At 41.0% G+C, this 25010-nt stretch overlaps 1 protein-coding gene across 13 annotated transcripts in view; it reads left to right on the forward strand.

Moving 5' to 3' along the window:
- The window catches only part of TCF12 (transcription factor 12), a 159433-nt gene extending 138867 nt beyond the window's left edge, over positions 1 to 20566 (forward strand). For 6 of the 13 annotated variants that reach the window (XM_018913816.3, XM_050978728.1, XM_018913817.3 and 3 more), the window contains 8 exons: positions 2836 to 2909; positions 3832 to 3903; positions 4642 to 4848; positions 11334 to 11448; positions 12254 to 12425; positions 13402 to 13634; positions 16758 to 16911; positions 18284 to 20566. In XM_018913816.3, coding sequence (XP_018769361.3) covers positions 2836 to 2909; positions 3832 to 3903; positions 4642 to 4848; positions 11334 to 11448; positions 12254 to 12425; positions 13402 to 13634; positions 16758 to 16900 — 1016 coding nt within the window. In that variant the 3' untranslated portion in view covers positions 16901 to 16911; positions 18284 to 20566. The remainder of the gene's footprint in view (positions 1 to 2835; positions 2910 to 3831; positions 3904 to 4641; positions 4849 to 11333; positions 11449 to 12253; positions 12426 to 13401; positions 13635 to 16757; positions 16912 to 18283) is intronic. The other 7 variants (XM_018913820.3, XM_030228542.2, XM_018913822.3 and 4 more) reach the window with 5 other exon arrangements.
- The last annotated feature ends 4444 nt before the right edge of the window (positions 20567 to 25010 follow it).

Genomic DNA, 25010 nt, shown 5'->3' on the forward strand with positions numbered 1-25010 from the left:
TTGCTCCAGTAGTTAATTACCTTCATTTATGAATCTGGACTTTTATCTTTATTCCCAGATGAGTCACTAAGAACATGGTGAAGCACAATGTGAAGTAATTACTACTGCATTTATTGCTATTTATACTCCTGGTAGCCATTTTCTGTCTTGACCCAAAAAGTTATTGCAGATAAAACAAATGTTTTATGTGTACTGAAATAATACATTTTGGAGCATTTTAGCCTTCGTTGTCATTTTCCCCTTTTGCAGTTAGGTATTTGTTTAGTTAGCATTCATAGTATTACAGATTGCTGAAGTCATAATTTGCCCATGCTTTAATTGTGAGTTAGGGTAGGAGTGCTCTGTTTACCAGGGAGAGCACTGACAGATACCAACGTCATGAGACCTTGGGGTTCATAAGCTCATGACTGACTCTTTGGCTCTTATGTTGCTGAATGAGGATTAATGACGTTTTTTAATTCAGTTAAGTAAAAGCTTGGAGAACAACTTGATGAAAACCCCCAAGTATTGTGAGACAATAGTGCGTGTCTTGCCTGCCCTGCCCTCATTTAATTTCTAATTTTACATAAACATGCCCAGAGCTGAGCATCTTGCATAGCTTTAATGATTGTGTACACGCATGTGAAGTTTATATAGGGATCTGAATGGTGGGAGCCTCGGTATTTTAAGAATCCTTCAGCAGGATCAGAGGCATTCAGGAGGTTCGGCGGGTTCTGAGGATGCAAAGCCAGCCTTCTGCAGCTCTGAGTGTGTTTGAAAGGGGAGCCAGAGGATTAGTGTTGGGGAGACTAGGGGAAGAACAATACTGCAGTGATTGCTGTCGGTGACCCCTGTAAATCCTAACACTTGCCTGGCTTATTTGTTTTTTAATGCTGCTGTGTTGGTGCTGCCCTAAAAACTGCAGTTGTTAATTGCAGGGCTTGTGGTGCCAGGATGCTTTTTAACATAATTGGTGGATTTCATGCACAAACTTCTAGGAGGGGGAGTGGAATGAGGCAAGCAGGAAATCGGTGCCATCTGGCAACCTGCAGCCATGGAGGCAGAGTGCCACCACTCGGGAAGAGCCCCGGCGGTGCCGAGGTGTGACTGAAAGCTGCAGGTCGCAGTTGGGTTGGGCATCGCACAGGAGGAGTTGGTTGTTCCCTCCCTTCTTTTCTTTTTGTCTCCTTGGTGAGATGCCCCAGTCACAGTTTTGTTCTGGGCTTACACTATAGAAATAGGACCTTCTTCAGTTAAAGCCCCTAAACAAACGGAAGAGGCGCACAGGCTTTTTCAGTCTGTTTGCTGCTCACCTGGCCACCTTCCTGCTTAATCCTGAGCTGCTGCTGTGCTGCAGGGAGTGGTACTCTTAGTTCTGATAGCAGGAGTGCTCCTGACCACAGTCCTCTCTCTAAAAATGGAGTTCTGAGCAAAGAAAAATTTGAACATTATGCTGAACCAAAATGCTTCATAGTTTTTTCATTAATGGTTATGCAAAAATAAGCGAGACTCCAAGCATTATTCCCAAGTTCAGGAGTGACAGCAATGCAGACAGAGACTGCAGGTCCAGACCCAGAGTAGCTGTGCGAAGTGAAAGTTGGTAATTATAAACTTACTCACTGAATTCTGTGTATTTTAAAAGAGAATTCCAGCACAATTATAGCAGCTCTGGACTTTCATGAAATAGGAGATTTTTATTATTTTTTATTTAGAAAGGAAATATTTAGGTATTTTAATAATTTTAATAGCTATGCAAGCTGTACTCTTTTTGTTAAATAAAACCTTGTCTTTAAAAGGTAACTACTTGCAGCTCTCTGAACAAAGGAACTGTAATGTTATTAAACCTTTTCCCAGTTTTCCAGACGCACAGCTCTGGCTGTTATTGAAAGAACAAGCCCACAGGCTCTTCCTTTAATGAGCTGCGTTGGATTGTATATCCATAATTTATTAATGTAATTGCTTTATTATTACATTTGTATGGCTGAAAGGAAGCTGTCTCTAATGGCCATAGAATTTCATGTAGTATCTTTATAAAAGATGCATTATTAGTTGGTGAGAAAAATGCATGTTGTACTACTCGAGGCTTTGTGTTAAAAGTACTGCTTTATTAGTTATTGCATTTCACATCTAATTATTTTAAAAATTTACATGATAATTAGATATATTTATGTCAGATTAGAATGGCTGTGTTTTTGAACTTGAAGTGCATAGGTAATATGAATTTAATTGTCAATTTGTTGCACAATCAATGATTCTTCTGCTGTGATTTACCTTAAGTATATCTGAAGTACCAAATGGGAGTGACTTAGATATATTTTTACTCTTCTAAATCTAAAATGGTATGGTATGCATCTAGACTGGATAAAGCTTTTAGGTCCAGTTTGAAGTTTTTGCGTTTAGGAGAGAGGTGCCATAGAAATAGTTCTCCAGTTCTCCTTAACTTGGTGCCTATTTGATGACTTTAAATATTTTTGTTGTGTGTTTTTACAATATAAAAAATGCACCTTCATATACTGAACAGAATCTGAAGAAGAATTCAGCAGGTCTTTTATGGTGACACAGGCAGAAGCAGGTATTTCTGGTATGGTTTGTGTGTGCTTAGTCCACTTTTTAATGTTGAAGTACTTAGACGATGTCACCGCTTTTGTCACTGACAGTGATCTAACCCTGCAGATGCCAGTATATGAAAATTATCCCTCAGTAAGGCAGAATGAAGGAATTTGTCCTCCTTTGTATACCCATATGTTAGCTTACCTTTATGCAGAATATGTTGGGTTTAATTATGTTGAGGAATACAGTCTCTGCTTCCCACTTCTGCTGTGTAAATCTGTGCACTAACCTAGACAATTTTGACAGGTGCCAGTCAGTGGTCGAGGAGTGGAGGACAAGCCCCCTCATCTCCCAGCTATGAAAACTCTCTACACTCCTTGGTAAGAATTGTTGAAAGCAACATAGTACTTTTTGCTTAGGAGTTGAAGGCTTGGTTTTGTATAAGTCCTGCATATCATTAAAGGAAACAGTAGGATAGCATTACAAATGAATTCTTTGCTAACAAATGGCCTGTTCAGTTGAACAATATAAGACGTGCAGGGTGTGTCTTTCACCATCTGTTCCTTGGGCATCAGGCTTCTGTGCTGAGGACAGCTGGTGCTAAAGCGCTGTTATGAGATTCTGGTACCTTTTCACAAATCCATAGCTAATTCTTATCTAAAGTTCAGTCTGGAGAAAGATAAAGACTTCATGCCTCCGCATTTACTTGTCCTTCCCCCTCTCTCCCTCAAATGGCTGTTTCTAGGGCTTGTTTGCATTACACTGTTATTAAAGTATTAATACATTTTATTTGTAATTATTATTTGTTGTCAGGAATGTTCATTTATTAAACATTTTACAGAAAAACACACAGGCAGTAATCTACAGCATTGTAAATTTTCTTCTTTTGAGGATTCAGCAGAGGATTTCACTTACTGACTTCCTTCTTACATTTCCGATACAGTATTGGGAAGGAAACAGGGAAAATTTGAGGGAAGGTTTTGATTACTTGCTTAATATTTCTAGTTTCCACAGATGTAATTTCTTTTTTTTTTCTGTCTAACAAGAATAAATGATAAGTTAAATCGGATTTCTTTTCTTCAATATTTTTGCAATTAAATATAATTGTTATGTACATCTGAGAATCCTAACATAACTGCAGTGTTAAATATTAGCCTTTTCTTACCTTAATATAATCAGATCTCTGTTGCATTAACTTGACTAACAATTTATTGCTGACATGCACATCAGCTGTTTCCTCACCTCTTTTTTGAATTAATCTTAACCTGTGCTTTGCTTCCTGTTCTGTCTTGACTTTGCCAGAAAAATCGAGTTGAACAGCAACTTCACGAGCATTTGCAAGATGCAATGTCCTTCTTAAAGGATGTCTGTGAGGTACTATTTCACTTTAGATGGTGCCTTTTTGTGTTTCAATTAACGCTTCCTTCGGATTCCCCATTAAAAACTTAAATTAGTGTAGTGTGTGACCCATCTTGTGACTCCAACATCCTGCTATTTCAGTTTCTAGAGCTGCAATGTCAGAATTGGTTTTGCTTTGGGGTTTTTTTTGGTATTCCTTTTAATAAAAGAAAATAATTAAAAGAAAGTAATTTTAAGACAGACTTCGACAGTAACCCAACTCACTTTTATTTCTGAAATACCTAATCTGTTTGAAGGTCCATTTTAAAAAATGATAACTTGAAGTTTCGTCCAGTTTTTTTTGTAATGCAGATTCTCAAAAAACCACTGCCTCTCTTAATTGTTTCCAGCATGGTGAGGCTGATTTTATGATCATTCTTTCTTGTCCTGCATTAGCTATTTTGTAGCAGTTCCTTTTTTTCTTTTCATGCAATATAATAGCAGCTGAGTAACATTAACCTTATAATAAGCTTCACTTTCAAAGCTGCCACCTATTTGTGGAATGAATGCTATCTTGAACAAAATCTCCAGATAATATTTTCCTTTTTCCTGTTTGTTTGTAGTGCTGGTAGGTGCTCTCAAAGTCTTTTGACACTATTTTGATACCACATTTCATCTTCTATCTTTAATATCTCCGAGATAGACTCTGTTGTGGTGAGAGAGCCTGGGGATTTATTCAGTAATGGGTGTTCCTGTCCCTCTTGCACCCCACAGCAGTCCCGGATGGAGGATCGCTTGGACAGACTGGATGATGCCATCCATGTGCTGCGGAACCACGCTGTGGGGCCTTCCACAAGCCTGTCAGCTGGCCATGGAGATATCCATAGTTTGTTGGGACCATCCCACAATGGGCCAATTGGAAGCCTGAACTCAAACTATGGAGCATCCAGCCTTGTAACAGCCAACAGACAAGCATCCATGGTAATGATGTTATAAAACATGCGTGTGTTTGTGCAAAGCAACTGCAGCTAACGCACTGAAACTATTGTAGAGCCTACTGAGGCAGAGCTGGTCTGCAACACTAATATTTATCAGGAAGAAAGCACTTGAGATTCTTGTGCAGGAAAATATGGCAGACAGCTTGCACCTGCTATGGGTTTCCAATTAGAATGTTGGAGTGGGGGTGGACAGAAATGAGGGGGAGGAAAAAAGATGGGAAAACTTAGACTTTGGCCTGGTCAGTGGCCCATAAAATCCTGCTGTGACCATATGCAGAAAGCTGAAACTTTCTGCTGAGAGCGTTTCAGCTTATACATGCATTTTTTCCAGATGTGTAATAATTGGCAGAACCATTTTCTCCTTGAAATGGTGAATAGGGAGATTGAATGGGAAAAGCAGTTGAGAAGGACTGAATTTCAAGTGTTCTGGTCTGGAAAAGCTGTTTATTGTAAATTGGAACTAGTCTTCAATAGCAGATGCTGGCAGAGGACTGGGAGGAAGCTGTTGGAATGTGGAACCATAGTGTGCGCAGGCTCAAAATTTAAACTTTTTTTCTAAACGAAAAGGAGTTTGAGCACAGCTGTAGTGTAAGTAACAATGAAAAGGAAACTACTTTCAGATTAATCCCCAAGAAGGGTGAAATAATTCAATCCATCTCTTTTTGTTTCTTTAAAAATGTGAACTGTTCTGAAAAAATGTAGTTGAGCTTTTTATAGATCAGAAATATGCTAAAAGCATTACACAGTAAACAAATCTATTTGTAGCATTGCTCACTTCCCTTTTTCTTCCTTTTCATTCCACCCTTCTCAAAAATGCTTAAAGGAAAAAGAGCTTTTAAAAACATGCTTGTTTTAGTGGTGCCATGTGTTTGCATGTTTACAGCGTAATTTTAAAGACCAGTTACATGCTGTGAAATTTTCTGTTATAAAACAGATTCACAGCTGGGTACTGTGTGATCAAGGCAAAATTTCACCTATCATCAAAATAATTAGGTACCCCAATTGCTGAAGGGTTTGTATTCTATAAAACAGAATTAGTTCCAGGCTCTCCCATTCGCACGTCACACATCCATTTATATTAATTTCAGGACCACTGCAGTAAACATCAAAAAGAGCTGGTTGCTTTCTATAAGCTCTGTGTGTTTGGGGGCTTTGGGGAGGGGGTACTTTCCAAATGCACATCCAACTTCAGCTTTCTATACAAGTTCACAGTTACTTTTAGTAATGAAAGAAGTGATGCATAAGTACTTTTGAATTTTTTCACAGTACCTACAGAGATTTAATATTTAAAGAATGTTGTTAAGGTTCTACCGTGTTCTAGGGTAGACTGAAATTTAGTCCTACAAAAGAAAACTTTTTCCCCCTCTGCTCTTGATGTGGTGTAAAGTGAGTGGCTGAAACTGCAGTGACAATTTTTTTCTGAGACTTGAGGAACCTTCTGATACTGCTAAGCCAGACACAGTCAAATATATCCAGAGAGTGCCAAAATGTATCTAAAAATCTCAGTTTTTCTTTTAAATAAGCTACGATAAATATTTTATCAACTCAGTTTTTATTAAAATAGGGGACAGTGGAAAACGACTCTCCAAAATGGACAGAAGTTCCTTGATCTTCTGTAGTTTAATGTAGTTGTGTAACTTAAATGTAATACAGACCTAATTTATCATCTAATTATTTGACAGAAGCTTGTCTGTTAGAAATAAACTTAAATTAAGAAAACAAAAAAAAAATTTGCCTGTACATTTCATCCTCACTTGGTGAAACAAGCTTGCAGATCAGTTTTGGCTTGTAAAGTGAGTCAGCTAAAGAATGTCTTGGATTAACCTTAATTTTGTTACATCAGAATAATTGGCTCCAACAGAAGGCATCCAGTTGTGGTCTTGCCCAGTCCCCAAAGAGCGCCCTTTGACATCATTTGCAATTGCAGGAGCTCAGAGTGGCTGAGGATGGAGTCCTGAAATAGGTACAGAGCAGGGGCTGGCACATCTGGCTGTGCTGCAGACTGAGTGCTTTATTAGTGATGACTGCACTGCAGTAATGCCCCCCAAGTATAAGGAGTAATTCTTCTTCAACTGCCAGTTAATTTCCAACTCTTATTTACTATTAGGTTGGTGTTCTTTTTAAATAGTAAGCAGGAGACCAGAGGATTTGACACACGACCGGAACTGTAAGATCCAGCCTTCATTATGGATTTAAATACTGCTTTACTTGAGATGACATCCAGTAAATTTTAAGAAAATAATGAGTATTGGGCCAACATAGTGAGAAATGTCAACATTGATAATGGTGATTACCTATTTTTGAAGTTTTGTTTGACATAGGGTCAAGAAATGTTCGTTGGAATTCAGCTCTAAATGAAACTTCCTTGTTGAAGGAGGGTGGGATCTTTGCACAAAACATTTTTGCTCTTTAAAAAAAAGTAGGAAAAAAAATAAATTTAATTTCCCTTGAAGATGATGATCTTGGCAGAAGGAGCTAGGAAATGAGTAATTTAACTCCTTTTTATGTAATTAGTGTAACCAGGCATGGTTTTATTTTAACATTTGCTTAATTTTTGAGCCAGATTTATTTTACAGCTCTAGTTGACTTCATTTCCTGCTTGCTCTGAATGGTCTTGTTTTCTTTTTCACTGGGCTGGCCATTAGACTTATTCAAATAGATTTTTAATATCTCAAACTCATCAAATATTTGCTAACTGGCCTTTGAAGTTGATTTGTATTTTATTTCATGTATTATTGAAAAGTTAAGAAGTAATACTTTTTGTTCTTATTCAAGCTGCTTTTTATTTGTCATTGTAATACAATGGAAAAAGAACAGCCTGAACTGATTAAAAATAAATAAATAAAAGGCCTGGAAACTCAGTTAAGGATGAAACCCAATCTTTAAGTCGGAGGATTTTTTCAGGTATAACAGAAATCTAAGAAAATTGGTGATCTCCCTCTTTGTGCCCTGTGCCTGCCCCAGTAGAAGCATGAAAGGCCAGTTAAGCAGCTTTGCCAGCACCAACCTCTGCTCTTGCTCAAACCATTCCAGAGTTGCTATTTCCCTGCAGAGATCGTGCTCCCACTGAACAACTCTGAGCTGTCTGAAGTGTAAAATTCTTGATTACAGAGCCCTTTTCATTGCCTTAATTATGCACACCTTGGCTAAAATGGTTTTAATGACCATAACCAAACTGACCAGCTAGTAGGGCTTGAAAAGTTCAAAGACTCAGACCAAGAGTGGTATTTTTGTTTTCCAGTTCTCAAAAGCTTTCCGTGCTCAAAATGAATAATCAGAGTAAAGTGTGAGATGCAGAACCAATATTAACAGGACAGAGGTGTCCTTTCCCCACGTGTCACTCTCGGTTCTCCTACATGCAGTTGTGTGTCATCACTGCCCATGATTTGTCTAGTTTTTATTTAGTTGCCTAAAATACTTAACTGGTTTTCTGGTTTCAGATCCCAAATGTTACCACTTAAATCAACCGAAATATGTTCTGCCCTCAGGTTTGGAGTTTTTTTTAATTTGCAAGTGTCAGTGGGGCTGCAGGTTGTCCTGTGTGAAAGTCTTGAAATGCATAAAAATGAATACAGTTGACCCTGTAAATTACGACAACGTACAGTCGTGTAACAGGACTATTGTTTTTCTCAACCTGGGGTTACTGAGGGATAAGGTTTTTGTGATTGCGCTGGATGCCATACCTGTGTTGGGTTGGCATTGTGTGGAGGAAGCAGGCAAAGGGAACGCGTTGGTGCCGAGCGGGGCGCCTGCACAGCACATCCCGAGCGCGGTGCCTGCCCTGGGCACTGCTCACAGCACATCCCGAGCGCTGTTTGTTTGCCCTGGGCACGGCTTACAGAACATCCCGAGCGCTGTTTGTCCTGGTCACTGCTCACAGCACATCCCGAGCGCTGTTTGCCCTGGTCACTGCTCGCAGCACATCCCGAGCGCTGTTTGCCCTGGGCACTGCTCGCAGCACGTCCCGAGCGCGGTGCCCGCGCTGGTCTCTCCTCGCCGCTGTCTTCTCCCGCGCTCTGTGTGTGTGTGCTCTGCCTGCCTGCGGTGTGGCAGAGCCCGGCCTTCCGTTTGTCTCCCATTTTGTGTGCCTGGGAAGCTTCGAGCTTTGCTTGGGAGAAGAGGGAGGAGAGAGCATGGAAACAAGGCTGGATTAGCGCCGGAGAGAATGAATTCGCTCCGAGTTAGTTTGCTTTCGGGATGAGCTGCCGCGAGTGCCGCGGGCCGGCGCTCCGAGGGCCGGTGCCTCGGCACAGCCCGCGCTGCCGGCGGGGCAGGGGCAGCTGTATGGAAATGGGGAACGCTCGGGAGCCGCCGCAGCGCCGCGATCCCCGCGCCAGCACCGGGGCACCGCGGGACCCGCCAGCAGCTCGCTGCCCCCGGAGCTGGCCCTTGGTGCTAGGAAAGCGTCTGACTGGGAATCGCTTACAAATAATAGCGATAAAACACGTCGAGAGCTCGTTTGTTCCGAGCGCCGCGGAGCTAATGGCCCCGGACGCCTTTCAGAAGACTTAAAGGAAGCCCGAGGTTGTGCTCCATTGAAATGCAGATGGGGAGAGCCCTTTCTCTATGCAGTGCAGAGTCCAGGGAAAGGAAAGCAAACCAAATAAGATACTTGAATCTTGGGTAGCCTGAAGTAGCCACCGTACAGTTGTAACTGTAGCAAACAGAGCTTTTGGCCTCCGCATAGGATGCAGTGACTTTCAACAAGTCGTGTTGTTTGGGGTTTTTTGTTTGCCAGATTGGATTTTCTGGTATATCATAGATCACAGATAAAAATCACTGTTATGGTCAGTTTGGTAACATTTCAGCTCTTAGGATTTCTGTGTAAATCCTTTAATCTAAATTGTATGCTTTTAATTTGTACATCTTGGTTTCAAAGGTTTGGAGCATGGACTTGAATGCAGGTTTTATTTCTCATCTATTCTCTGCCTTTATCAGAACTGATTTGCTAATCTCTTGCATTTAGATTAGCTCTAGATTTGAAAGTTGCCAGGGTTCTGACAGCTGCTGTGTTTGTACACAGCTTTAAGAAATTTTTGTCTTTTTTAAGAAGTAGATTTTGGAATAAACCTGGCCCTGAAACAATTAATAGTCTGTAGCTTGAATAAAAGCACCCTCAAGTGTTAGGACTAAGCATGACCAGAAGAAGAAAATAAAACACACAACTTGCAAGGCAGAATTAGGTAAAGACTCAGTTTTGAAGAGTTCAGAGTGAGAATGAGCTTCATGTTCCAGTTGTAAAGAGTTGTCTCTGAGGCTGAGAGACCCAGGCTCAGCTCCTTCCTCCCAGTGAGTTCATGACTCTTGCAGGAGCTTGCAGGGCCGACTGTATCCAGAGTAGAACTTCTCACAAACAAAGCCTATTACACGCAGAGGATGATAAAATATACTGGAAATAGCAACAGATATTCCACAGTATACAAGAGATTTTCTGCAGAACAATGGATACAAATAGCAGCCCGGAATGACCTGATATTAGTTGTGGGTTGTTGGGGAGGGGGGGTTCCCCCTTTCTTTTTTTGTTCCTGTGCATTAGCTTACAGGAACAAGTGTATATTAAACAAAGGATAAACTTGCATAAGGGTATTTATCTCTCTCTGGGTAAAACCCATACTAAGACATGAAAGGTAAAAGCTGCATTAATTACTCAAGAGGGATTCAAAGCTCAGCAGTTTACTAGGATTGAAGGATTTATTGAAAAACAGTGGTTCTCATGTGTAACTCCAGGCAATAAACCTATTTAATTAAAGGCTTAATCTTCTAGTTGACATGTTTGCTACTGTTCCAATAAAAAGCTTCATCTGTAGCCAGTTTTTGTAACTATACAAATAATAGTAGAATCCCTCGTCTTTGTTAATTTTTAACTGTTTAATTGTATTATGTTGGTTATATTATAAATGTTTAAGAACTTTTGTGCCTTTAGAAATCAAAAGCTTTAAATGGAAATTATTTAAATACAGGCAGTGTATCTTTACCCCTTTTTTCTCTACCAAATATTTTTTTAATAGAAGTTGATGACAGTATTCTCTGTTGAGCAGTAGTTTTTTTACAAGTTGCCTCTTCAGGTTAGGTATGCACACTCAAAGCTGTCTCACATAAGTATCATTAATTCAAGTTTATGCAAAATTAGAATTTTTCAAGACTCTTCATCTCAATGCTTGCTGCTCAGAAATTAAATCATGATGTATTATGAAGGAATACATGAAAAAAATAGGTGATAAGAATAGTTAGATACCTGGATTATTTTATTCCAGATAGGGTTAGTCACTGCTTGAGACACAGCCCAGTCCAGTAAGGTCTAATCAAGTGTTTCAGTGTAGCAATCAACTAAATCTTTCCTTTATTCAGCAAGAATTTAAACTTGGGTCTCTAATCCAGCAAATACTTTCAGTGTTTTAAACTTCTGGTTTTTGGACTATGTCTTTGAATCACATCTTTAACAGAAATCTTTGCTTTGCCTCGCTTTAGGTTGGGACTCACCGGGAAGAAGGAGTCAGCCTCAACAGCAACCATTCAGTTCTTCCCAGTACAGTTTCTGCTCAGAGCACAGAACTAAATCATAAAACACAAGACAGCTACAGAGGTAACTTTCCAGGCTTTAATGCTGGACAGGGTCTGCAGTAGTTCAGAGCCAGTGAAGCTGTAGATCTTGGTAAAATGTCATCAGTGCAAGGGATAGGGGCATAGAAAATATTGAATAATAAAAATTAATAACAAGTCTGATATACCACCACTATTTGGGACTCCTGCAACAATTTTGAGGGCATCCCTCAATTATCCCAGTATAATTTCAAGAGAAGGATGCAATACATCCACGTTCCTCCAGCTTAAGGGACCTTGATGCACTTGCAGAGCTGCAGCCATTTCCCAGTTTCCCATTTGCCAGGGGAGCTGTGGAGTGGGCTGAGACCAGAGTTCAGCACAGGCAAGGCAAGGAGGTCATTCCACACCCATGTTTACAGTTCCTTCCATTTGTAGCTGAAGAAGTAAACTGCAGGAAACAGAAGTCAGCTCCTTTTCTTGGCATGCTAGCACCATTTAGAGGGTGTTGCACATTCAGCCTAAACCCCAGCCTCGATGTCAGTACAGCTTTGCCCTTAAATTTGCAGCCCAGACATCAGGTGCAAATTTCCTTACTTCACTCAATGTCCTTTTGTCTCAAACAGTGTTTTCCTTAGACTAAGCTGTTACCAATCAAGCTGCTCTGTGAGCTGTGATTGCTTTATAACCCATGACACATGTCCAAGTGCAGCAGTGTTACCAGGATTTCTTGCTTCTGTTAGTTCTTCCTGTTGTCTCGTCTCTGGCCCCTCACTGCCATTCTCTGCTGAGGTCCTGGGCAGTGTTTCAGTGCTGTGACACTCACTCTGCTCTCTGGTTGCTTGCAGCACTGTCGGGTGGCTTACAGAGCCAGTCTGTGGCTATAGGTCCAACAGAAATCAAGTCTGAACATAAGGAGAAGGATGAAAATATCCATGAACCTCCCTCATCAGATGACATGAAATCAGATGATGAGTCCTCCCAGAAGGATATCAAGGTCTCCTCCAGAGGCAGAACAAGGTGCGTTGCTGACATAACGTGGAGAATCTGTGCTTTGATAATGCTCAGTAGCACATTGTCCTTACATTTGACAAACTCATTGCAAAGCTTTTGTGTTACTGCCCTGCATACACCAACAGGCAGCTGAAAGGGAGAAAAAGTTGTAGTATCTGTGTATATTTAAATACGAGGTAGAGGATTTGCTGGGAAAATCATCTGTCAAGTGTGCATTCCCTTACGCTAGTGCCATGCCTAATGTCTGCCTGTACCTGTAAGCAGCAAAGGATTGAGGGCCCTGTCCAGCACAGAGGATGAGACAATGTCAGAAGTTAGTGATACTTTGTACCTGGGCCAGGGATGCCCTTCTAGATGTGAGTCTGTGGCAGTGGAGGGCTCTGGCTCCTCCTGAGGCCAAACTGTTCCTAAATATCCTCTTAAAACACTTTGTCCCCTCCCAAGCCACAGACACAAAACTGGAGCTCATCCTGGTGAAATGCTTCTGGATCTGCCTGATAGGCCTGAAACAAGCATTGAAATTTGAGGTAACAGTAGACAATAGAATTTTGCAACCACAGGCAGCATAATCTGTATTAAGCCATGTTCAGTGGCATTTAGTGTGTTAGTTTTAATAGAACAGAGGTTTTGCACAGTTTTAGACTAAATTGGATGAACCTATATTAAAAAAGGCTATGCAACTTGATATCATTTGAGGCAGTTCAAGAATTCTAAATATAACTATTTAGCTCTACACTGAGTAGTAGAATAAAAAGTAGCTCTAGAATTTGCCATTGCAGTCTTTACAAAAGTAAAATTCTTAAATAGGCATGTGAAATTGAAAATTCCTTGAATGTGTTTTTATATAAGCTGATGCATTGGAAAATAGCAAAAACTTTGTTGGAAATTATTTTATTCTTTATTTATTTGGAGTCAGCCCCAGGATCACTTGTTTGAAACACCAGTGTTATTTCAATAGCCTGTTACGTTTCCTTTCTTGCAGCAGTACTAACGAAGATGAGGATTTGAACCCAGAGCAGAAGATAGAAAGAGAGAAGGAGAGGAGGATGGCGAACAATGCCCGGGAGCGTTTGCGCGTGCGAGACATTAACGAGGCGTTCAAGGAGCTGGGCCGCATGTGCCAGCTGCACCTGAAGAGCGAGAAGCCGCAGACGAAGCTGCTGATCCTCCACCAGGCCGTGGCCGTGATCCTCAGCCTGGAGCAGCAAGTGAGAGGTCAGTGGCCTCGGGGCTGGGGCAGGCCTGTGGCAGCTTTGTCCATGGAGCAGTGTGGGGCTCTTGAAACCCGCTCAGCCAGATGCACGAGCTACTGAAAGTGTGTTTGCTGTTCTGTAGTGATGCTGAAGTTATTTAGAAAAATCAAAGAATCACCTTTTTTAAAAAAAGGGAAACAGAGTGAGTATGAGTTTTATAATTTGACCTTTTTTTCCTGTTCAAGTAGTCATCACTTCACTTAAGTTTTCAAGGTAAATTCTTTTATTCAAATAGTGATAAATTGTAACAAGCGCTTGTTTTGTAGTAGAAAAGATTAAGCAACAATAAGAGATCTGTTTTAGGCTGAACTCCACATAATTGAAATATTAAAATGCAGTGTATTTGTTTGTGTTTTCATAAGATTTTGCATTAAACATGTACTGGGGAGGGAGGAAGCTTGTACTCTAATTGAATCAGAGCTGGGTTTGCATGAATCTTCTTTCTCTGATTCCTTCAGATTTTTCCAAGACAGAAACAATAGGCTTGCTGGTAGGTGCAGAAGGAAAACTACTTTTTGCGATTCATTCTCATAAGGAGAGATGGTTCTAGGGATTATGTTTGGTTCTTCAACTCTTCTGTTCTTTTGAGTTGGTGAAGCCACAGTTGACTTTAAATCTCCATGTTCATTTTTGCCAAAGACATGTTGAAGTTCTGGGGCACCTTGCTCTACCTTTTGGTCAGCCCTCAGTCAGACTGGATGGTGGCTGAGAGTCCCTTCCAAGAGAAATAGTCTCGTTCTGTGGAGGTGGCACTTCCTGAATGAGTCTCCTTGTGTTTTGCTGTTTGGGACTCATTCGCAGCCATCTTCCTCACTGATGGAAGTGTGTCAAGTGAAAAGTCTGAGGGGTGGATATGTCAGTGGTTATATTTGCTCAATGCACTACATCTTTGAATCACTGAAGTCACCGAGTGATAACCATGTCTTATTTTTGCATACCTCATTTTTACTTCCTTTTTCTCATTCGTTGCTTGCATTTTGAACAAAAGATCCAAGCAAAAGTTAGAAGTTTATTGAAAGAGGCTAAATAAGTAACAACACAAACTTATGTACTTCATGCAGTAAGGATGAGATGCTGTGTTTCAGGCACTTCTACTGATCCAATTGTCAGGGAATAAACACGCTGTCTCCAGCCAGAGCTAACACACTGTCTCCAGCCAGAGCTCTTCCGAGGCACAGAGCAACTGCAGATGAGACGGCAGCTGGGACCATTGTAAAGCCCAGTTTAGCATCTCTGAGAGTTAGATCTCAGGCACTGTTTTGGTCTTAAAATGGTTGCCATGGTCTAGAAGATAAGGTTGAGCATTATGAAGTCAGAGGGACATGATTCAAGCATGGGTTTCAGTGTTTAAAAAGCATCTCCCTGCTCTCACAGATTCTCTAATTCACAGGAAGCTCCATGTTAATAAAGTCGTTCTGCCTCAGTCAGAGGACTTCCAACCCTGGTGTCTGTGGTAGAAAACTTCAGTGCTAACAGCTCGAGTGGCCCCACTGTCCAGGCAGTGTAAACGGAGAACTTCCCTTCCTCCCGTTCCCTGTGCTCCGCATGGCCGGGGCGGCGAGGGGCCTCCCTGAGAGAGGCCCTGGCTCCCGTTTGTCTTCCCGTCCCCCTCTGCACCTGTTCCTGTGATGACTGACCAGAGCTTTGTGTGACACCCACAGGAGCTTGCACAGTGCTTTGTGTAATTGCATAAACAATTTCCTCTCTCTGCTGGTAAAGAAGCTTCTCATTTTGTGATTGGTGCTATTCAAAATGAACCATTTCAGATTTAAGCTTTCAGTGTAGGCCAGGGGTTTTTATCTCCATTTCCTAAATCACTGTAAATTAACTTCCTTTCAAAGTTTCCACATAATTAAATCTTTAAAACTTCAAGGCAAGCCACATTTAGACAAAGAAAACTGTGATTAAGGAAAGTTAGCAGTTTTGGGGTTTTTTCCGGTACACTCTTTAGGAGTACTCATCCTTTAGGAAATGCAGTAGGAGGCTGCTGATAATGACTTTGGTGACAGCAGAACTATCAAGTCCATCCAAAATAGTCTCTGTCAGATGAGATAAAATGCACAGGGGTCACTAAACTGCAGTTACTAGAGGGGTGCCTGTGCAGTGCAAGAAAAGGGCTTGTACTGTCTGTTCAGTTTTGGCAGACTTCTTGCAGTTATAATTGTATCTGCCATCTCCAACTGCAAAACAGAATGTACTGACAGCTAGAAAATACCTTAAAATGTTGATTAAATTCCACAGCGGAATATATTACTTCTTTTTTGTGTGTCTTTTGGACCCCTGTGATTGACATCTTCTGTATTTGATTCATGAAAAGCCATTTTGAAGAACAGAAACAGTTGATTTTTAGAAACTGTCATTATTTAGAAATGAGATCCAAATCTACATCTATTGAAGCTGAGTGGGGAAGTGGAAACACACCGATGAAAATACCTTGATAGCTGGTCCACAGCTGGGTATTATAAAGTATTGGCTTTAATGTGAGAGGAAATAGGGTTTGGGAAAAAAATAATGCTCCTGCCCTATATGACTGTCATCACAGTCTTTTGATTGAACCAAGATGGGCACAAGGTGATTTCACAGATTGAGGCTGATGAGAAGGATCCATTCAGGGTGTGCTGCCTCCCCTGCCCTAACAGCTGGCTAATACTGGGAAGGAAGAAGCAGCAACATTACTAAAACTAGTGTGATGTCAGCAAGGTTGGTAAGAATTCAGCCTACCAACAAAATGGATGCATTCAATTTTATTATATTGTAAATTACAGACCGTTCTCATTTAGCATTTAAGTGTCTTATGCTGATAAAGGAGGTGCTTTTTAAAAGTTTCTGAAGGTGTATGTAGGCTGCTGAAAGGGCTTTTGCTTGGCTTTTTGTCTCTTTGGGGTTTTTAAATACCAGTTTAGGAGCTGTCTGGCAGGACTTTCAGTAATGATTGTCTGCAGCTTTGGACACCTGTGGGTGAGCAGGGGGTGTCAGCAGCTGAAGAGGGAAGCTGCAGAGCTATTTTTGCTCCAGGGTTCTTGTATCGATATTGCCCGTGGTGTCAGTGTATGGGAGATTAAGAACTCTGATTCTTCTGTTACAGAACGAAACCTAAACCCTAAAGCAGCCTGCCTTAAGAGAAGGGAAGAAGAAAAAGTTTCTGCCGTATCGGCAGAGCCACCAACAGCACACCCAGGAAGCCACCCTGGCCTGAGTGAAACTACCAACCCTATGGGTCATATGTGAACACCAGCCAGGTACGTCCGGGGATGGCTCTGCCTGCTTCCTGTTGGCCCAGGTGTGGGACACCTGGATGTGGTGGGTTCAGTTCCTGAGCTGCCAGCAGCACTGAACTTCTCTGTGCTTTCACATCTCCCAGCAGAAGCAGAAGGCTGCAGATTTGTTTGGGTTTATAATAAAACCCCAAGAAATTGTCGTCAGTCTCTATTTTCTTGCCTTGTTGCCAATGGCTACATCTCTTGGCTCAGGTGGCCTTCTTGGCATGACATCAGAGGAACAGTGAACAGCTTGCTAGATAAGCCAAGCTTATTAGAGATGAATTATACATCTTTAAATGGTCTAAATATCACATTTATTGATTTAAAAATCCACGTATTGTTTCCCAGTGCTGATACAGTCTCAGGGACCCCTCATCCCAGAGAGATTTGCTCTCTGGCTCAAGGCCAGTCATTCTAACTCCTCTCATTTGCCCAACAGAGACTGGGAACTGTCTTAAGTCACAATCTGTATTGGTAAAGATAGTTGAAATCTGAAAGTAGTGTTTGCAGCTTTGCAAGGTAGCCCAGCATGGAACATCTCATTAAAACACACTCATGGGGAGGCCCTACAGGAATATCAGTCTTTTGTGTTTATTCTTGTTGTTGGTTGGTTTTCTAAATAGTTGGGAAACCTTGATTTTAAAAGGAAAATAAATTGAGTATTCCAGTAGACCTGTTGCCACTTTCAAAAATAATAAAAACTGGGTTCAGTGTCCTTGTTTTAATCCAGAACTTTACTGAATTTTATGGTTCGGGAGGTTTCTTGTTGTTGCGTATATTCTAATTCTTAATGCTTTGAATTTCTCTAATTTGTTTTATTTCATACAAGAGTAATTGGCTGCTTTGTAATTGTCAGATAATTTTTAATTTACAGGCAACTTAGTCTGCTCTTTCCATATAAATATAAAGAACAACTTTCAAAAGTTCAGTGTCTTTGCTTTTTTAATAGTAGTAACTTTGTGGGTTGACTGAAGTGCAACGTTGACAGAAAGGGCTGTACAAGAACATGGCAATTTACCTTCAGGAGGGAGTGAACTTGGCACTGCTTGGTTTGGAGAGCAGTCAGACGCAAACTGAAGGTCTGAGATGTGCAGATTATTCTTTCTCCCTGATCCAGAGAGGCACAGCAGAAGGTTCTTTAGAATAATCTCTTCAATATATCACGTTCATGACAGATATATCTGGAACGGGGGATTTCAGGGGCTCTCTGTGTCATCTTCTTTTGCACCTAAATGACCTTCTTTTGAAAATGCCACCAAATCCAGTTCAAATTAGGTCTCTAGTGTTGATGCTAAGCTTTTTAATTATTCTTTTCCTAATAACCTCTTTCTTCTCCTAAATTTATTTCTAGAATTCCAGAATTATTGGTAGGGTACACAGAAGGTGACCTTTCTTCACAAGGACACAGACAACTAACATTATATGAAGACACAAACCTGACAGGAGAAAACACTTGAAGCAAGAAACCCAAATGCAATCTTATGATCAAAGCTACTGGTCAACACCTGCATCAGGAGTGAAGATACAAGATCTTCAGACAGAATTTCAGCCCATGAGATACTCTGAACATATCATTCTGTTGCAAGCAGTGTGTCGCTTCTGCACAATCAGAGACTGTTGTGATCTCTCCACTCATTGTGGAAGTTGCCTTGTGCCTAAACTGAATTGACAAATGCATTGTAACTACAAATTTTATTTATTGTTATGGAACTGTAAAGGTCTACATATAAAGGGAAAAGTTAACATGTTAAAAGCTGATAAAATTTCAGCTGAATGCCAGCATTTACTAAAGCTGTTCACATTCAGAGAACAAAGCAGTGACAACCGTCGACCCGTAGCATTCCCAGCATACCTATTAGTGTCTTAAAAAAGGAAGGGAAAAGTCTTTTGTTGTCCTTTCCTCTCCTTTTGCCATATGACTAGTGTTTTCCATGCAATAGGAAACTATTCCTTGGTATAGCTTTTTTTATGTTATTTTTGATCTCTGGTAATCTGAACAGTTATGGTCACAGTTCCCCTTCCATACTGAGCTCTGTGCCTCAAGCCATTTAGAGGCCTCATGAAGGCTGCAGGCTGGAGCAATACTGTGACCATAACATTTCTTGGATTTAAAAAGTGATTTTTATTTTCCCTCAGACTTTCCTCAAACGTTTTTTTTTTCTAATTATAAACAAAACCTTTTTAGGCTTCTAGGCTTCATAGTAAAGCTTGTAACGTGAAGTGTAAATTGGGTGGGGAGAATCTACTTTGTTAGAGTTGCTTTGTTTTCCGAGCAGTAAGTACTACATATAGTACATGTAAAGTGTTAGCTGTATGTAAGCACAAAATGCATTAAAATACAAAGGAGATTTTTTTCAGGCTGTAACTTTGGTGAATAGTAAAATCCTGAATTCACCGTGGCAGGTAGTGTGATGATGTAACCACCAGCAAGGTGGGCTTATTACGTAATGGAATCTTAAGAGCAATGGTCACCAGTTTTTCCTTCCTGTACACGTTAACTATCATGTCATGTTGTATGGCTTGTCAGTGGAGAAAAATAGTGTGAATCAAATGCAAATACCCCCGTCCCAAGCCATATTAGCATTAAACCTTTAAATGTTTCTCCACCAGAATAGTGTCCATAAGTACTCCTTTGTCACAGATGTGTTGAAATGGTTAAAATCCCTTTGAACTTCCATGGAAACTGTCTTCCACTGCAATGACCATGGGAGGAAATTTCCTAAGCCAAGGTTGTCTGAGCTATTGTTTATATAGTGCATCTTTCATCACTGGCAATTGGTTCACACACAAAACAGGAACAAAACTATAATTTTTATGAAGTCATTTAATTTGAAAGAACAAAAGATGGATTGATAAAATAAACTAATGAATTTAAGCTCATGTTCTGGATGGTTCCTAACAAAACAGTTTGTGGAATTAGTGGACTCATTTCTATTACTTTAATTTGCAAATATCATCAAATAACACCTGATTATATCTGTGGCCTTGTTCTTCATTTCAGTGTTTATCAGCTAAACGGAATTTGTTGCTTATGACGTGTGAAAGTGATCACGTGCCACTGCCTGGCCTTTTTCCTTCTAAGCTTGTTGTCTTTTTGGCTATATTAGACTTTGCAGTATGCCCAGAAGCTTTCCTTCATAAAATAGAAAGAAAAAAACATTTGGCTTATTTTTCACTGTAGCTAGTCTTTTATACAATAATCTTGTAAGAAAATTTCTTGAATTCTAAATATTACTCTTTCTAGATTTTTGAAATCAAAAAAAGTTTTCAGTAAAAAGTTTCTTACTTTATTTTACTATATTAGGTAGTAAAAATGTAGGGTTATTTACCATAACCTGTTCATTAATATCAGAAATTTACAATAGCATTGTAAGACCATAGTAGGGTTCTAGCATACCGTGTAGTACCTATGGAGTATTGTAAGAGCTAATTGTCCGAGATGAATTGCTTCTCATCTTGTTCTCCAGTTTCCATTGTTGGTTTATTGCAGATTTGTACCCTGTGTCAAATTTCAAGGTATTGCTGATAAACCTTTCCAACCAGCAGCAAGAAGTTCAAAAAATTTCTGTCAATGTAACAGAAAACACTATGTATATAACATTTATGTAGCAATAAATGTGCCATCTTTTTTTAACATGGTAAATCAGTGAGTTTTTTAAATTTCTCTCTCCTCACAGGCAATGCGTTGCTTGAAAAACAGTGGCAGAACTCTCTTCGGCCTTTGTCAGAACAAAACCTGACAGATTCTCAAGGAGCAGAGCATGGCACAGGCATAGAGAAGCGTTGGTGCTCCTGTGAAGCAAGGCCAGAAGTGCCCAGTGCCTGAGGAGCAGCAGTGCCTGAGCTGCGTGTGCTGCTGCAGAGCAGGGAGGGGATTGCACAGGCAGACAGCAAACCAGGAGCAGCTCATCTCACAGGCACAGCCTCTTGTACAGCTCACTCCTGTCTCTGCCTGTCCTGCAGACAGGTTGCCTAGATCTGAGCCCCTTTGTGCAGGGAAGTTCAGTGCCAAGTTCCTTCTGAACTGAGTGATGCAGCTGTGTAGGTTTTGTGGCACTTCAGGGGGGAAGGTCTGTAGTTCAAGCACATCAAAGATGCAGCTCCTCTGTCTGTGTGCAGTGCTGATGGTTGAGTGTGGGGTGTCAGCACAGCTGCTGTGCTCAGCACCACTTCCGACTCCCGAGTCTGTCCTTGGTAACCTCAGAGACCCAGAGTGCAGGTCAGGCTCGTGGTTGTTACAGAGGCAAAGCCAGGGGAGCTCAGACCCAGCCATGTCTGGCTGCCTTTTAGCATGGCTTTAGCACAGCAATGGGAGAGATGCCCAGTGCCTTCCCCAGCACACATTCCCAATTTGAACTTTACTCCAGTAACAATTCTAAATCCTGCCTTTATCTTTCTTTTACCACACACTGTCCTGTTTGCATATACCTTCTGATCACAAGTCCTTCATCTTTTTTTTTTTTTCCCATTTGATTTTTCTGTGTATGTGTCTGGAAAAGATGCATGTTGGGATACCTTTGTTAAATACAGTTCTTCTATAATTAGCATTTGGAATATTTTAGGAAAGCTCTCCTGTAAATCTAAAGCATTGGGAGGTCTTAAAATGGACTTTACCTTTTTTTCCTCCAGCTACTGAGTAGTTGCTGCTAAAAAGATTATAGATTCTTCATTAATTAAAATTTCCCCAAGAATTAAGCATTTTCCTCCAACATCTGGAAATCATGGCAGACCAAAAGTAAAACGGAACCATGTGTAGAAGACAACCAAGACAGTGGGTGGTAAACTTTGCTGTTTGTTTGTAACACCAATACCTCCTGCGTCCTAATACCCCTTGCCGTGGATACTAAAATGTACTGTGAAAGGAAGAAACTGTAAAGCACTTAAAGCCTGGCAGCATATCAAGAGTGGGGCTCCAGCAGGCCCAGCAGGGATGAAGGAGCAGGCTGGCACCTTCCTGCCTCTGCACACAGGCTGTGGCTCCCTGCTCCCAGAGCATCCCCCACCCTGGGCTGCAGGGAGGCAAGTCCCTGGGGCACGGCAGGCCCAGCTCCTGCCTTCCTGCTGCTCCTCTGCCCAGGGCAAGGAGGTGAACGTCTCCCAGGCTGGGGGACAATGGTGCTGCAATGCTTCCTCCTCTTCCCTTCAGCTCTGTGCTGCCACAGAGCAGAAAAGTCAGGTGCCATTTGGGAGCTGGTTTGTGCTGTTTCACTTTCATTAACTTCATTAACTTTTACTGAAGTTAATCCCTCTATCAACCTGGATGCCTTGGCAAAACAGGGAGAGTTTATTTCTTGGTGAAGATAAAACACACTGCTCAGCTCTTACCACAAGCATGGCGTGTGCACGTTCAGGACTTCAGCTGCTCACTGCAGTCACCTCAGGTTGTTTGTGTCAGTCAGAAACTGTCCAGACCAGGCTCTGAAACTGCAAATCGTCTGGGCTGTAAACAGAATCCCTACAAATTCTCTCCTAAACCTGACTTTTAAAATGTTTTGATCCAGTTAATAATATCTGTTAAATAGAACCTGATTTTAAAAAAATAACAACAAACAACATTATACCAGCTGAGATAAAAATCTTTCTCAAAATAGTGACTGTAACTTATCCTGGAGGGCAGAAAGGAAAAATAAATATTTGTGATGGTCCAGTACAACTAAAGAAATTTTATGACATTGAATGTGTGTGTATCAATTATAAAAATAAATTCTCCAAACTTAAAGTTATAAACTAATCTGTAGAATGAAATATCTGAGGAGCTTTGGCTCCACATTTTACTTCCTGCACCAAAAAATGAGCAGAGATGATCAGAATCATTAGTTTATCACAGAAGTGGAATTAATCACCAGCCCTAGTTGCACACAGCCAATTGTTTGCTGTACAGCCAGATCAGGTGCTCCAGACTGCTCCCAAATTACTTTCTCTGCTTGCTGAAATAACTGCTTTCACAGTCAGGTGAGTTCCTTAGGACATTTGTGGGCTTAATATTTCCTCATGAGCTTTATTTGCTCAGACTAGAACCTGGATGTGCCAGAATGAGGATCCACTTCTCAAGATGCTGAATGGCCGCTCAGTGGAAGAGAAATCTCCTGGGTGTAAATATGAAATGACAAGGTAGGGGAAAGTTTTGGATGATTTGAATGTTCAGTTCACACCTGCAAAAGCAAAATAATGAGTATTTGCTTTTCAAGGTGACAAAGAAAGTCTTGCAGATGCACCTCCCATTCTGTTTGTACAATACAAAGCAGAAGAGAACTCCCATCTGAACTCATCTTCTGAGTGCCACAAAGACACAAATGCTAACACATCTGATTATGAATAGAACAGTTAAAGTTCATTAATCCCTCACACTACCTGACTAATTAAGATAAATGCACACAATATTGGTTTTAAAGTCGATGGACTCTTCTTCCAGTTTACCCGTTTAAATGGGTAACATTTAATTAAATGTACATTTAATTTGTCTTTGTGTCTAATTAATAGCTGAAAATGTAATTAAACATAAAGCTTTTAAAATGCTTATTCATTTCCTAGCACACAAGAATAGTAAATGTGAGCATCATAAAATGCAAGTACAACAGAGGGCGAGAATGCTAAAAATTTAAAGGAAAAAAAGGTAACAGCCTACAGAGTCTGAAGGTAGGAACCCAATATAAATTAGTGCCTGTCATTATCTGTAGCCAGCTGTTCATCATTATCCTGTTATATAGAAGTAGAACAAATGTGTCAATAAAGCACTCATTAAAAAGTGTTTTGGATATAAATGCAGATTCTGCATTTACAGGAGCATCAGGGAAAAGAGTGTGAATGACACCAAAACTGACACGTCAGGCTTTGCCGTCTGTTTTTCTGCTGTGGCTGTTTTTCCTTTCTGGGATAACTGATGAAAATTAACTGCACACAGGTTCATTCCTATGTTTCTGTACCCCTCCACTTTTCAGCTGGAGGGCTCTGTAAACTGAGCTGGTTATGTGTCCTTCCACAGGCCTTCCTGAACTTCCTTCCCTGGCCCTTCCCTGCCCCACCCCATCCCTATTTCTGCTGCATGAGAGAGGTCTCCAAACTGTGGGTTGTAAGTTTAAAGCTTCTGTTCCTTCCAGGCCCAGTGCTGGGGCTGCCTCGATCAGTTCAAGCAGCAGCTGCCTCTGCCACCAAGAGAAGAGCTGGAGCAGCTCTCCAGTGCAGACAGGCTGAGAGCTGAGGTTGCTCAGCCTGGAGAAGGCTCTGGGAAGACCCTACAGCACCTTTGTGTGCCTAAAGGGGCCACAGGAGAGCTGCAGAGGGATTTTTTCAAGGACACGAGACAAAGGGTAATGGGTTTAAACTGATAGAGGACAGGTTTAGATTACATATGAGGAAAAAATTCTTCCCTGTGAAGCTGGCTGGGCAGTGGCACAGGTTGCCCAGAGAAGCTGTGGCTGTCCCGTCCCTGGAAGTGCTCAAGGCCAGCCTGGATGGGGCTCTGAGCCACCTGGTCTAGTGGAAGGTGTCCTTGTCTATAGCAGGGGGGTCTGAAGTCAATCCCTTCCAACCCAAACCATTCCATGATTCTATGATAGACAATAATCTGTTCATTGGAAAAAAAACCATAATCTATCCCACATTTGTTTTTAATTTATTTCATATTATTTAGTAATATTTTAAGCTCCATATGGAATAAGGAGGAAATCTGAAGGAATTTTCATCTGAGATCTGAACTGCTACATTATAACCATACAACTTTTCTGCACATTTGCTAGAGTAATTTTTTCCTCCCTAGCCTATTAAAATTCCCTCTGCCCAAGGGCCTTGATCTCACAAATACATATGCACAGTTTATGCATAGGATAGCCCTTCTCATTTCAATGGGCACACTTCTGTACCTCATACTGGGTTTGTATTATTTCTTCACAGGTCATGAGTCTGATGTTTGCAGATCTTTCTGGGTTTTCTACAGCACCCAAGGTAGGAATCTGTGCAGCAAAAGCTTCAATGCTTCTTTTCAGTTAGAGGCCTGAAGAGAAAAACATCAATATAACTTCTTTCCCTACTTCCCTGCAAGTGAGGCAAAGCCAGTATTTTAGAGCAGGAGGCTTGGTGTG

This window comes from Serinus canaria, chromosome 10, assembly GCF_022539315.1.
Source record: "Serinus canaria isolate serCan28SL12 chromosome 10, serCan2020, whole genome shotgun sequence".
Classification (NCBI taxonomy): domain Eukaryota; kingdom Metazoa; phylum Chordata; class Aves; order Passeriformes; family Fringillidae; genus Serinus; species Serinus canaria.